The sequence below is a fragment of the Lycium barbarum genome, chromosome 10, assembly GCF_019175385.1.
Source record: "Lycium barbarum isolate Lr01 chromosome 10, ASM1917538v2, whole genome shotgun sequence".
Lineage (NCBI taxonomy): Eukaryota > Viridiplantae > Streptophyta > Magnoliopsida > Solanales > Solanaceae > Lycium > Lycium barbarum.
Genome location: NC_083346.1, coordinates 75,398,042 through 75,413,681, shown reverse-complemented (window position 1 = coordinate 75,413,681; position 15,640 = coordinate 75,398,042). Strand labels below are relative to the sequence as shown.

Here is a 15,640-nt window from a genome sequence, read left to right as displayed (position 1 = left end):
CCTTAATTGATGGTATTTTTTCAATTTTAAAATGCCACGTGGCTTGTTTTGATTGGCCACATATATTATTTAATTTAAAAAGTAAACCCCACCCACTTTGAAACCCAAACTCGTTGACCCATGTTTTTAAACCCACGTTTCATTCTCACTGCCAACGACATCCAGTGCTCAAATTATCGATCATCAATGTCGCATGGTTTATCTTGATTTTCTCGAGTTTTAGTAAATGATATATTGTGGTCATCTTGATATTATGGAAGCTTAATAAAAAACCTTTAATTCTGTTGCCAAGCATTAAGAACTTACATTTTGGTGCCTATTTAAAATCGGGTAGCTGTTATTGAGCTAATTAATCCCTTGGACAAGTTTTTGTTCCAAAATTGTCCGAGCTGTTGCATATAACCTTTTATGTAATTAGTACATGATGATAAAAAGAAGCTGTTGAAATTGAATTTCAAGTAATAACTGTTCTGATAAATAATTCATCGCAAATGATGTTCCCGTAAGTGAGCTAGTCCAGGTATTATTTGATAGTCTGGGTTATCTCTTATGTTAGTCTTTGAGGAGAGTAAGTTTTGAACTTTCATGTGGCATTAGGTGGTTTCCTTCTTGGGAGAACTCTAGCTGCTCTTCTTACAGTAACTTTGAGTACGTCAATACCGGCTCAATTTGGAACATTACCCATGGCTGCTCATCAGATATGCTTACAAATATGGCCACAATATATATATATATATATATATATATATATATGCAAAATGGGTTAGATTAAATGGGTGGGGTTTAAATTTTAGATTAAATAATATATGTGGTCAATCAAAACAAGCCACCTGGCATTGGGATATTCTTGAGCCAAAAAAATAAGTTGGGGGTATTTTTGGAGCAATAGGTGGATGGAGGGTATTTGTGAGCCATTTCCCATACGTTAGGGGCATTTTTGGACCTTTTCCGTTTATTGTATTTTAATTTACTGTAGGGGAAAATGGTAATCTAACTTTGAAGGTAAGAACTTCCCGCTTTTAGTATAATATGATATAGATAGATATAGATATATGAGAGAGAGAGCTTCCCATAATTGTCATCTTAGATAAACATAAACCAAAGTTCTCATCAGCTAAAAATGAACAAGAAAAATTGGGACAATCCAAAACCGTTGGTTTCACAATAAATAATACAAAACATAATAACCCCTATAATTTGAAATTTTACAAAGAAAGTCAGAGTATAACGACACAAATTACACCAAGAAAAAGAAGAAGACATTAATAGATTCATATATGATCTTTATTTCCTAAAAAAATAAGACATGAAAAGAAAAATCGCGCTAAACTACTGTACCCTGATCGAGATTCAAGATAGAGAATTAGTTCCGATGACTTGACAATGAAAACGACATATTGTGGAAAAGGACACATAATGTTAAAATTAATGTTTCAATTATTTGAAACAGTTAATCTGATAGGTTCTTGAGTTTCAAAACTAAATGAATTGGATATGAAGATACATTCTTCATTGTTGTCTTTTACGTTTTGCTTTCATTCTTTTATGTTTTAGGTTCTTGAAAGATACATTTTAATTTTGTAAAATTCACGAACCTATTAATAACTATTAGTTAATGAAACTCTTCTTTTTGCAAGATTTTTTTATCATATAAATATTGTTCCATTCTCTTGGAAAAGGCAAGCACTTCAAGAAAACAATTTCCCCTAAAAACTTCAGAGAGACATTGATCAAAAGGTGAAATCACCGATTCAAGAATAGAAGAACAACTTTCTTGAATGCTACTTGTTGTGGCTTAGTTGAATCCCGAAGATAGAGTTGTTATTTATTCTTCCGTTTGCTTTTGGGAGAGACTCCAACTATCTTCAAGAACGTCTTAATGTGCCTCTAATCCAAGCAAGTTTTATTTTGGATTACTTATATTATTATCATCCTTGTTCTAACAATTTGAAGATAGTTGTCTCTATGGCTACTACATCAACATTGAATAGTTGTCTCTATGGCTACTACATCAACATTGAATGGTGTTTCATCTTTGCCTAATCCTAATTTTGAAATATTCGATGGCAAAGACTTTCCTAGATGGCATGGAAAGATGGAATTCTTTTTAAGACGATTGAAGTTGGCATATATTCTTGAACAACCTTGTCCTAATGCTCCTGGTTCTGAGGTTGCAACTGACCAGGCTACTTTGATTAAAGAACAAATTGTCAAGTGGAAAGATGATGATTATTTATGTAAGAATTATATTCTTGGAGGAATGTCCAACAAATTTTATGATCAATATTATACAAAGTGAAAATTTGCTAAGGAGATTTGGGACACTCTTCAAACTATATAATTGGCAGAAGAGGCGAGTTCAAAGAAATTTTTTGTTTCAAACTATATGGAGTTCAAAATGGTTGATGATAAGTCAATCACTGAACAAGAGCAAGAATTCCAACTTATAGCTAATAAAATTGGTGTCTCTGGAATTGCTCTTGATGAAAATTTTCATGTTGGTGTTATTGTCTCAAAACTTAGTTCAAAATGGTTGATGATAAGTCAATCACTGAACATGAGAAAGAATTCCAACTTATGGCTAATAAAATTGCTATCTCTGGAATTGCTCTTGATGAAAATTTTCATGTTGGTGTTATTGTCTCAAAACTTTCTTCCTCTTGGAAAGAATACAGAAGCAAACCCTTACACAAGAAGTAAGATTTGACTCTTGAGCAATTGTTGCAGCATTTGCAAATTGAACAAGAGACTCGATATCGTGACAATAATATTTTGAAGGAACCAATCATGAAAGCTCATGTGGTTGAAGAAAAATAAACCAAGAAGGAATCTGTTAATAAGAAAATTCCAAAGGCAAAGAGAAGTACGAATTTCAAGCGTACTAGTACCAATTCTAAGTCGATTGAATGTTACCACTATCACAAATTTGATCACTATGCCCGTGATTGTAAAATTCTTAAAGCTGAAAAGAAGAAAGAATAGGAAAATAACCATTGAAAAGATGAATTTGTGGCAATGGTTACCGAAGCATTTGTAGCAGGAAATCAAGTGGTCACGATGTTGAAACTTTTACAAAAACTAATCATATCATCGAACAAATCACTCTTGTTAAGCCATAGATGCACTTTTGCGACTTCCGAGCAACCCAACGCTGGAACATGGAGATTATGTTATGGCCCGCATTTTGAACGTTTGAATATTTCAAAGTCGTCGCGGAAAGTCAAGGACGAAAACCTTTTCAAATATTACATCAATGCACAAGTCGTTAAGAATACTATTTATGACCATTATTAGTATGAAAATATTGTGAGAGGCTAAGGGAAAGAAGAGAAATTGCAAAATGATCAATAGAAACAATGTGGAAGGTTAGGGGTAAAATGGTCATATTGAGAAAAGTCGAGGGACGAAATGTGAATTTCACAAAAAAATTCATGAAGGTTCAAAGGGCCACATTGGCCATGTGTTGGAGAACATAGGGGTCAAAGTGCACATGGCAAGACTTGATTCATCTTTTAATTCAAGGAAAATTTCAAGAAAATTAAAGAATCTTCTAGAGAGGGGGGCATGTGCCCCTCACATGCTTGAATTATATGTATATATATATGAGTGCCTAATTAATTCAAGACATGAGAAAAGAAGAGAAAACAAAAAAAAATAGGGTGAGGGTTCGGCTAGGGGCTGGCCGAAACCAGCCCCTCTATTTTGTTCATCGAGGATCATTTTCTTTTGGTTTTCTTGCTAAGTGGAAGGTGCTTATTAACATGGTGGAGTTGTTGGAAGAAGTAGAACACTTATATGGATGGTTTATGAGCTTTAACCAAGTGGAAAAGTTGAAGAATGAAGGTAAAGAACTAACCCTCTTTTATGTGTTATGAATGTTGTTGAAGTGTTGTAGTATGTAAAAATGAGTGAAATTTGTGAAATATGTGTGTGTTGATGTGTGGCCGTGTGTATGGATAGTTGCAAGGCAATGATTCAATTGTTTTATTTAGTATTGTGATTGTTGTTTGTGTTATGGGTGATTTGTATATGTTGTAGAATGGAGGAATGGATGGAATGCATGAAAATGTGTATGTAGTGTTGAGGCCGTGTGTGATGTTGTTTATTGAAGAAAGGATGAATTAATTTTATTTAGTATATTAGTTGTGTCGTTGTGGATTTTATAACGCAAAAAGAAGTTTAATGATTCAAAGTTGAGATTATAGTAGTTTATGGTTTGTTGTGGAAACTAATGTGAGCCAAATATAGTTCTTGTAATTTTGATAACAATGTGGTAAAAGTATGGTTTGTTGGTATAGATTGTGAAATTTTGGAGAAAGAAATGTGTTGTGATGGTTCCTATGGAAGTTGGAAGATTTTGGATTCTATGGTGCGTTGTTTGAATTGTTTGACTATTTTGTGGTTTGTCCGAGGCATTTTTGAATCTTGTTCAAATGGTTTATGTTGGTACTTGAACGTATGAGCGTGGGTGTTGGGTCGATCGTATGCGGTTGATTGAATGAAAACGAAATAGCGTTGAATGGTATAATAAAGAGTTATTAATGTTAGAATGAGCTTTGAACCTCTTATTGGTGTTGTTAATATCATTGTTGGTTTGGCCGGGTTACATTCCCGGATGGTTGTTGTTGATTTGGGGCCGAGCCTTATTCTCGGGATTGGTACACTTATAGAGGAAATGCTGCCGAAATTTCGGTAGCAAAGTGTTTCCTTAAGATTTTAACTCAAAGTATACTAATGAAAGTTTTGGTAAAAATGACCAATTCGCAGATTTCGACGAGATTGTGACGTGAATTTGGGATAGCAAAAGGAGCGGAAAGAGGTATGTAAGGCTTCACCCTTCTTTCTATGGCATGTCTTAGTTGTACTAAGTCGGGTACGAGCCTCGGGGACAACCCTATTCCCCGGAACCCGCACCTAAAGTTTTCTACTTTTTGCTCACTAGAATTGAACTAGAAAGGTGCCAAATGATGAAAAGACCTCCTAGACCCCTATAACGTGTATAAATGGGACCCGATTACCCCAAGACCCTCACAAGCAACGCTGTGACACGTGACATGCGTAAATCGTACACGCTACCTCATCCGGCCCGAGGTGGGCCCGTTACCCCCGGATTTTCCTATAATCCTGGTTAATTTACTCGAAGTGAGTCCAAAGGGGATTTTTTATCCCGATCTCCTTACCGAATGATAAGTACTATGACTACTCTTCCGAGAATGTTTCAATGGGGATAATGATAACGACAATGTTAGACAAGAGAATGTGCTCATGATAAGTACGACTGGAACGATCCTATGACTGAGATTTCTAAACTAAGTATCCAATATGAATATGAAATTGATAGACTAATTTCTAAATCGTATTTATATTTCCTAGTTATAACTTTATTTTCTAAGACTCCAAGGCCTATAACTGGCATCCATAATGTCCCCGATTTCATTCCGCGGTTACTGTAACACTATTCTCCGTTGATAGTCTCGCCTTAAAATACTTGTTCCTTCAAGGTGAGACAAAGTTATAACTAGCATTCCATAATGTAATCGGAGGTCACCGACCTTACGTCACTCCGATGGATATATGATTTTCCTTGGCTCTTGTGTGCTTATATGATATATGTATAATAAACAGGTATATGTGTATGGATATGTATGTATAAATAAGATAAGTAATTATATATGAGACGTGTATATGTATAACAGATAAGCAAATGTATATGTATATGTGTATGGGGAAAGGGGAAGGGCCACTGTTATATCACCACCTGATTCAGCTGGATTCCATCCTGGACGCGGGATATGGGAGAGTCGTACGCGGCGTCTGTATATATATATATATATATATAATGTATGGTATATGTATGATATGATATGATGGGACACCGTTGGGGAAGGGGTTGGGAGAGCCGATTGTATTCGACGTCTGTAAATGTGAATAAAATATACTGTTTACTGAATTGTACTGTTTTCTGTATACGAGAATGAGGGACACCGTCGGGGGGGAGCCGATTGTATTCGGCGTCTGTAAATGTGAGCAAAAGGTACCGTTACAGAAATGTACTGTTTTCTGCACACGAGAATAAGTAATATATAAATGTTAATTCCTATGCTTATGAAAAGAAACGTTTCAAAGACGAAAGGACAAGCCTACATGACAGCCGGCCTGAAAGGGGGCCTTCCTATGTACAGGTTACTTCCTTGCCTCGTTATATGCCCTGTGACTCCGTGATACTATTAATCGTACTCTATGTTACTGCTTGCATTATTTTCCATGCCTTAAATACTCGGTACACTATTCGTGCTGACGTCCCTTCTTGTGGACGCTGCGTTTCATGCCGCGCAGGTCAGCAGACAGGTGGACTTGATCTTTAGGAGCTTACCAGCAGTACTCTACAGTGCTCCAGTTGTTTCGGAGCCTCACTCCAGCGGTACTATTTTGGGTATGTCTATTCGGGCACGACAGTATTCGGCCCTTTCTATGTATAAGTGAACTATGTCTAGAGGCTCGTAGACAGATATGTATAGTCAGTCAGGTACGGTTAGATATATGGTGTCTTGGCATGGTTGTTGTATAAAGTGATAACGATGTTTACTAGTCTATGTTCATAATGACGCCGCTAATGTTAATGTTCAAAAAAAAAAATGGCACTGCTTATACGGCTTGCTAAGAGATAAAGGTAATATGATAGACAAGGGGTGCTCGGTACAAGTATCGGGTACTCGTCACGGCCCCTAGTCGGGTCGTGACAGATTATTTGACCCTCTATACCATTTCTCAAGAAAACCCCCACAATAGATGAGTCTTCATCACGGTCCCGCACAACTGAATCCTCAAGCGATAGCTAGAAACTGAACTTAGTCATGTGTCCGAATCAGGACGACACGTCTCGTACCATACCAAGCCATGTCATAATAAAATCGCTCGCATAAGAGTTCCCACCTTTTGTGGGAGAATAAGACAAGGAAATTTAGATGCCAATTGGAATCGACTAGATACCAATTTGAATGAAGTAGCACGAAAGAATGAAAGAATTGAAAGTTTCCTAAATGTCCTATAGCCTCTCACAGATAAGTACGGAGTTCATCGTACCGATCTGCAAGACTCTACTAGACGTGCTCTTGTACTTATAAACCGGGTAACCTAGGGCTCTGATACCAACTTGTCTCGACCCAAATTCACTAAGTCGCTCGGGCACCTACCGTTTCCCACCTCGGTAGGCGAATTCTTTTCCCAATTCATAAATTCAACCACAATAAAGTAACTAACAAAATAAGTAGAAAGTCTGAATCATAAATAATCATAAGTGCGGAATATAAATACAACCCCCAAAGAACTGGTCTGACTTATACAACAGCAACTACGTAAATGTCTAAATTTACAAGTCTGAAAGTCAAGTAAACAACTGTCTGAATGATAGAATATAAAGACAGGATAGATGAGCCTCCAGGCAGCGACTCGTCAGATGCTCACCCTAGATACTCGCAAGCCAGGCCTCGAAAATCAGTCTCGAGGAGTGGAAGTGGAACCTGTCTCAAACTCTACACCCCAAAAAGGAGTGTAGCAAAGTAGCATCAGTATAAACAACACTTACTGAGTAGGCATCATAGGCCGACAACAGTTAGTTAACATATATAAAGGAAGAGACTGAAGAATAGACATGCTCACAATCAAGTATAAACACCACACAGTCCAAGAATAACAACTCAAGTATATAAGGGTCAAATAACTTAATCATAGCCTATGGTGAAGCACCTAACCACAAGTCTGCCAATTTTCCATGATTCCTCAGAGAAACCACAAACACCGTACAACCAACAATAGTAATCCGTAACCTTAAGTATTAGCCTAGGAAAAGTCTCTACTCCTCAAGTCCATCAATTCCCAAGTATGTATTAATCATACACACGGCGATCTTAAATAAATAACCAAGCAAGAAGTCAATGTTCTCGAGTACCATACAATGCAATAGATAACCACAACAAGAAATCAGGTGTATGAATGAATGAAATATGAATGCAATGCAATGATACACACATGCTTTGGGCAGAGGATCTCCACGCCTCGATATTCATGACCCATAGGGGACCCGCGAAGTCCATGTACCTGCAGCAGCGCACGACCCGATCCAAGTCAGTATTGCGATACGTGCAAGTCGATCCAAGTAAGTGTTGTAGCGCGCAACCCGATCCAATAAATATAAATATATCTGAATGCATACATGATATGAATGTCAATAAGAGTATATCAATGCCAATCGTGCCACACATGGACACATATCACAATAATAACCTCAATATCAATTCATTCCTCTTCACAAGTCAATAACCAATAACTGAGAGATACGGGTTCACAACCATGAATAAGTCACTAAGTATTCATATCAGAGCATCATGAAAGATGATAATGAGTTCACTATATAATATCAATGAATGATGACAACATATCAAATCAACCGTGCCACACATGGACACATCTCTCGATATCAATAACAAGTCAAGTTCTTTCCTCTGTCCAAGAAAATACCAATAAGTGAGGGATAGACATATCTCAATCATGATAAGACAGCTAAGCATCTAATCTAATATCACACACGTGGAAATAAGCCAATAAATTAAAACAAGGCAACAAACCAAATCAAACAACAGTACCAACCTAGGAATCCATCCCAACTTCATACCCAAAGGTGTAACATGCTATCTCCAACAATCACTAACGTAACATGCTATCTCCGACAATCACTAATTCTACATATGCTTTACTAACGGAAGTCTAACCATAAGGTAAGCCATAACCTACCTAGAATGCCGAATAGGAGCCTCAAACCAATCCGCTTGAGCCATGCCTTTCTCCTTCGGAGAGCCTTGGAACGATTAAAGTCTATCAAGTACGAATTCTACGTTAAAATACGAATACAAGCATATCCATAATGTCATAGTTTACCTAAAACCCAAAAATGGATCCAAAATAACCAAATTCTAGCCACAAGGGTAAAACTGTAATTTCATTGAAAATCGGGCTCAATATAGTCAAAATAAAACCCTAAGAGTCTAGAAGAGTCCAATGATACCCATATTGTTATACTTTAATTCGAAATCCAAAACAAACCCAAAAAGGTGACCCCGACCCCGAAAGGGCAAAACTAGAATTTTAGTTTAACAAAAGTTTACCCATAGTCTAATTAGTCCAAATCCAAAATATCCAATCAAAAAGCCTTGATCTTGGCATCCAATTCCCCTTTTCCCCCAATTTTCACTTTAAGGCTAAAACCCCAAATTTGAACCCAAAAACATGATTTAAAAATTCTAATTAAGGATAGGAATCAAGGGGAAATTAAGGATGTAGGATTATAATCTTACCTCCAAGCTTGGATGAGCAAAATCCCTATAAACTATCCAAACCGAACTCTAGAAATTGTGAGAAAAGTAACTAAATCCCGAAACAAGTGGAAATTAAAAAAACTAGCAGTTGTTTTGGTCAAAAACAGGTTCTAGATAATCACGAAGCTCACTTTTGACAATCCCCATAAAATCTTTGTGAAATTCCACCCAAGATAGCTTTTTGAATCACCCAATTTGGCCTTAAAATGAGAGAGATATGATGCTTTTAAGTTGTGGAAAGAATGCAGAATTTTTAGGGCGAACTTACGGGCAAAATTGTAATTTTTAGAAAAATTACACCAGAAACCAGCAGTGAATTTCTATAGTAAAATGGTCATATCTCCCTCATACGATGGCGAACCGCGACGAGTCTTGTTGCTATAGCTCGAAAATTACGATACGGATCTAATGGTTTAATCGAAACACAAAACAAAGGTCGTTTTCTCATTATGGTACCCTTTTTTCTCAAAATAGCGTCGAAACCAAAAACAATCACCAGACAACCCAAACACATCCGAAACTCATCGGAATCTAATTAAAATTTGTGGATAAGTCCAAAATCATCATACGAACCTGCTTGAACTCTCAAAAAATCCGAACGGGATCGTCTTGACCCGATTTTGACCGTGGTCAACTCTAAGTCATCTCAAAAGCTAGTTTCTCAACCAACCACCTAAATCACACCAAACCTCTCGGGAATCGAACCAACGACTAGACTAAGTCATAAATCACATTCCGGACCTAAAGGAACTGTTAGAATTTGATTATGGGCACGTTTACCAAACAGTCAACATTTGATCAAACCTCTCAAACTTAAGCCTTCAAAATTCCAAAACCTAGATTTTCTTCTTCGTTTCTCATCCGATCACCTCGGGAATGGCGCCACCCATCCCTACAAGTCATAAACATCAAAACAAATCTAACACAAAAAACAAATCTTGGATCTAGGTCTTATTTCTTCCCGTGACCATCTTTTCACCATAAATAGGCATATTATATATTAAAATCGACTTAATTGGCAAAAACCAACCAGACGAACTCTAAAATTAGCTCCGTAAATTTTTAAAGGTCAAAAATAATATTTCAAATCTAACAAAATCTTCAGATCGCCAATCAGAGCATGTTTTCCCATAATAAACAATTTATCCAAATAATTGAATGCTAGAATTTACAAAGTTAAACCTTCTCCCAAAGTTAACCAAATGATATTCTTTTGACTACAAATTTGGATAGCAAGTCAAAATAATTATAACGGAGTTTCTGGAATAGACGACACGTAAATTAGAGCACAGGTTCTCAAAACGACCAATCGGGTCGTTACAGCACAATTTTGTGGCCTCGGGCCCAAGTATACGTATACATAAATTGTGGCCTCAGGCCCAAATACATGTGTTCATCATCTAAAAATTTATATCATGAATCTGAGAAACATACTATAATTCATAACATGGAATACTAGCATTACTATCCTGAGACATGGAATTTTGGGTTGCTTATAGAATTTAAATTATTAACTGTACATAAGCATTCTGGGTTTTCAAGACTTAGACTCATGAGATGTCAAACATGAGTATACACTAATTAAATACTGAGTTCATATTGTTCGGAATAACATACATGAACGATCTACGAAACTTTATCGTTTAAAGAATAGAAGTTCTGAAGATTTTCATGAGACTATAACATAACTCTATGTCTGAAGCAATTCGTAGTAATCGTGAAAGAACGTGGCGTGGGGAAGATCAATAACATTCCTGCATGTAGAGAGTTAGCTCTACATACCTCAATTCCGTCCTTTATGCATACTACAACCTTTGGTCACCCTTTCGACTTTAGTCTATAACAATATATGTCAAAGGGAATCAATATTAGTAAGGATACTCATGGTTTGGTCATCTGGGCATTTTATCAAACACCGTGTGGGCATCAAGCTCCACAACCCTCAACAATGGTGTTTCTTCACCCAACAACCTATCTCCTTGATATTAGATGATACTACAACCTCATAGGCATACAAATACCATCATCGCTCATCCCCATAAGATAAACAACGACCCTTAGTCAACACACTAATCATATAGCCATTCATGATTCTCTGTCGTATCGCCCAATTATATTTCAAGAAACTATAGTCTCTAAACACCAAATTCAAATTATATTCGAGTGTAGGATGAAGGTCTTACCTTTTGATGTTCAAGGTCTTAAATTTGGATTCTAGGGTTTCTTGTCCAAGATGAAGATTCAAGCAATAATCTATGAATTCACAAGGTTTAATCTTGTTAATAAGAGTATTGGAGAGTTTGAATCAACTTAAAATCACCATTAAAATAAACCCCAATCTTGGATACTTATAAAATACAAAATTTGGAAAATCACGATTCGTGCGCCACCCTTGCAAAAAAAATTGGAGAAGCACTTGGCTCGGGCTACCCTTGCGATGCAAGGCTGCCGCACTTGCTGCACTGTCTTCAGTAAAATGGGTATAACTTTTTGTACAGAGATCTGTTTGGCCCAGTCCTTATATATATATATATAATATAATAATAAGAAATATTAATAAAACTTCTTTTATTAATAAAAAAAAAACATAACTAACAAATAAGGTTCATACAATGGCCTAGAGCATAACCACCAACAATAACCATTCATTGGGAATATATATATATCAAGGTTTTTTTTTTTTGGTTGAAAGCATGAACTTTATTCCATCCAAAAAGTAGCATTACAAACTCGATTTGAAGCTGACCTTCAGCCACCTTACAATATTGTTCCTACTCAACTAATTTGACCACCAAACTAGGAGTTATAACTAAAACAATTACATCTCAGACAACAACAACAAAAAACAAAAATAACCTATGGATAGGAATCTATAGTAGTAAGTGTCCTCTGCCATTTGATATTGTGCCTACCTTGGATGTGTATATGTTGTGCCAACTCTTTGCAGATCTTTTCAGGATGGAAATGGGCCTTTTGGAACCTGATGTTGTTCCTTTCTCTCCAAATTAGAGCCACCAGCATAGCAAATAAGCAACAAGTGATGGTGCTATGGCTTGATCTCCTTTTAGCTAACAGTTTTATCAACTGCACTTCTTCATTCCACCCTCTAATGCTTCTGTTGAACCCCAACATATCAGTAGCATGTTCCACAGCCTGTGTGTGTGAGTGCACTCAAAATAGAGATGATCATGTGTTTCTTGTGCTTGGCCACACGAGCAGTAATCAGGAGGAACCTATATTCCTATTTTTAGCAGTCGATCAACAGTTGACAATCTTTTTTGAATAGACAGCCACAGTGTGAGTTTGTGCCTAGGATGTATACTTGCCAGTAGAATAATTCTTTTCCATAGCACTTTGGGAAGTTGTGGCACCAGAAATTGATACACCCTTTTTATTGAGAACTTTCCATTTATGAGGCTTCCTGCTAGTCTGCTGAGTATATCCCCTTGTAGAGCCTGATGTTGTAGCAGGATGTCTCTAGTTTCTATGATTTTCCTAACCACCCATGCTGCAGCCTTGGGTAAGGGACATGTTTCTAGACAACCTTTCTTTATATAGTAACTATGCACCCACTTTATCCAGAGACAATCCTTTTTTTTTTGGCTATAGCCCATAGGTACTTTAGAATTGCAGCCTTATTCCATATATATAGATTTAGAACGTTCATCCCTCCTGCAGAGTAAGGCTGACATACTCTTTCCCATGCTACCAAGGCTTTTTCTGAATTTGTAGAATCCCCTGTCCATAAAAAGGTTCTACATATGGCTTCAATCAGTTTCAAGACCTTTTTGGGCAGTATGAATATCTGAGCCCAATAAGTTTGAAGTCCAAATAGTACTAACTTAATCATCTGTAGCCTACCAGCATAGGACAACAATTTTGAAGACCAACACTGGATTTTTGTTGTTATCTTTTCAATCAGGGGTATGCAGTGAGCAATGGCCAACTTCTTTGAGTCCAATGGCACTCCAAAATATCTAAATGGGAGGTCACCAACAGTATAACCTAGGACATCTAGGATCTGTTTGTTACATCCCATATTTTTGGACCAGGAAATTAAACCGTCCAACATGAGCGATTTTATCGAGGCCGTAGGATTTGGTCATATTCAAGCATGAAAATCAAGAACTCGGTGTATACAAGAAATTTAGTCCCGAAATGATTTAAGACGAAAAAGTGTGACGACGATGATTGAAAATAATATTTTATATGTGGAAAATAAGGCTATGGACTAGTGTAATATCACATGGTCGTGATAATGAGTATTGGAGGCCTGCTAAAATGATCACTATTTAATTGAATTGTGGTCAAGAAAATTATCTTTTCCTGTTTTGGAGAATTATTGAGGATTGCGTATGATAGATATTTATATCTGCACCATTGCTATATTATTACCATATGAAAACTATTTTACCAATTAGATATAGTGATTACTAGATGAAAATATAGAAGGAAGCATGTGATGCTTTTTGTTTACAAGTGTGACAGATAGAAAGCCCTTTTAGTTGGAAAATATGTATTCTACATTAAATGCTAAGTGGGGCAACAAGGATGGAATGGCCACTATTAGAAGGTGTAGTGACTATGTGGATTAATTGTAGACATTCATTTTAGTAAATACAAGGAAGATTACATTGATAGGATAAGTGTTTGGTACTATTAGTGCGTAAATTGATTTTCCTTCTAATGGAAATGTGTGTACCAAAATAGATACCTGGACATATCCTCTTGCTAACACGTTGCAAGGAGAGAAACGCAGCTCCTACAAACATTACCCACTACTTAAATCAATATCATAGGAGAATTAGTATCCATTATCTTCATTAATACTTATATTGTTCTATCAGTGGAAGATAAGTTCAGATTCGGTTAGCCGCCTTAATACATGGATTCACCAATTCTCCGTACATAGCACTGATTTCATTATTCCAGGAAGGGGATAATAAGGCCACAGCGACAACACTAACCAGTGTATATATTTTTAAACCCCACGTTCGGTTTCAAATCTTTGAGCTTGGATTGAGATAAACGTGGCTGTTATTGCTGTGTTATTGAGCTAATATTTCTTTAGGTATGGATAGTAATTGAATTTGTGATTATGTTGATGTTGGTATACTTTATGAACTTGGAAGAAGGAAGATTTATAAGTATCGTGTAAGAAGTGTATATTGAGTTACCTTGGGATATATTCTTGTATTGTGATGGTTTGAGTTTAGAAAGACTTAACTGAGCTAGTTGTTGTTGTTGTGGGTTGTTGATTGTGTTATAGTTATTAAAGAGTAGGGGAGCTGCTGCCCGATTCATTTCAGAACTGAAGTACCGATTGAAATACGCTATATACTAGCGTTATCTAAGTTCGTATATGTATTCCTTGATCATTGGATTGGTGTGCTAGCTACGACGAGTTTGTTATCACATTGTATTGCTGACTCGAGGTATGTTAAGGCTATCCCTTCTTTCTATTTGGCATGAATTACATAAACGAGCGAGCGATGAACATACATGACTCCAATGAATTCTAGTTCTCAGTGGTACTTGACATGACAGTTGTCTTTGATTCTCAAGTGTCTGTTCATTCTAATCATTCTATTAAGTCCCAGATGATGATATAGTTTTCATATGGTTGCTCATGATATTCTACTCGTGCATGCTGTTAATATATCATTCACCGAGTCCCGGGCTGGGTATGTATTCGTGCACAGTTTCATTGCATTATTCACCGAGTCCCTCACTAGAGGGCCGGGTACGGTATATATATGATTATTATATTATATATGGATCGGGCCGTACGTCTCGGCATTATTATATTTTATATGGATCGGGTCGTACGTTCCTCAGCATTATTATATTATATATGGATCGGGCTGTTCGTTCCTCGACATTATTATATTATATATGGATCGGGCTATACGTTCCACAACACTTATCAGTATATTATAATCTATGCCTATCATACGCCATAGAGTCAGTTTCAGTCATATAGAGTTACGTAGATATTCTCAGATGTTAGCCACAGATGCATTCAATTATTGATACTGGTTTTCATGATCCATCTGTACTTGATGTTCTATGCCTTACATACTCGGTACATTGTTCGTACTGACGTTGCTACATCTCGGAAATTTCTCCGTGAACGTACAATGAATAGACAAACGAAGAGTATGAGTGTACGATGTTTTACTAGGAAGGGGATGACTACTTATGGGTTTTGAAAATGTGAAAGTTACAGATTTGCACTTCGGCCCAGTTGGTCGTAAAATAGAATACGG

General features: G+C 36.7%; 1 protein-coding gene across 1 annotated transcript; it reads right to left on the bottom strand.

The window, feature by feature from the left end:
* Window positions 1–12,227: 12,227 nt before the first annotated feature.
* Window positions 12,228–13,410, bottom strand: LOC132613052 (uncharacterized). The gene is made up of 2 exons (XM_060327111.1): window positions 13,066–13,410; window positions 12,228–12,524 (listed from the first exon to the last, which is right to left on the bottom strand). The coding sequence occupies exons 1-2, from the start codon at window positions 13,408–13,410 to the stop codon at window positions 12,228–12,230; spliced, it is 642 nt and encodes a 213-aa protein (XP_060183094.1).
* Between the last annotated feature and the right edge of the window lie 2,230 nt (window positions 13,411–15,640).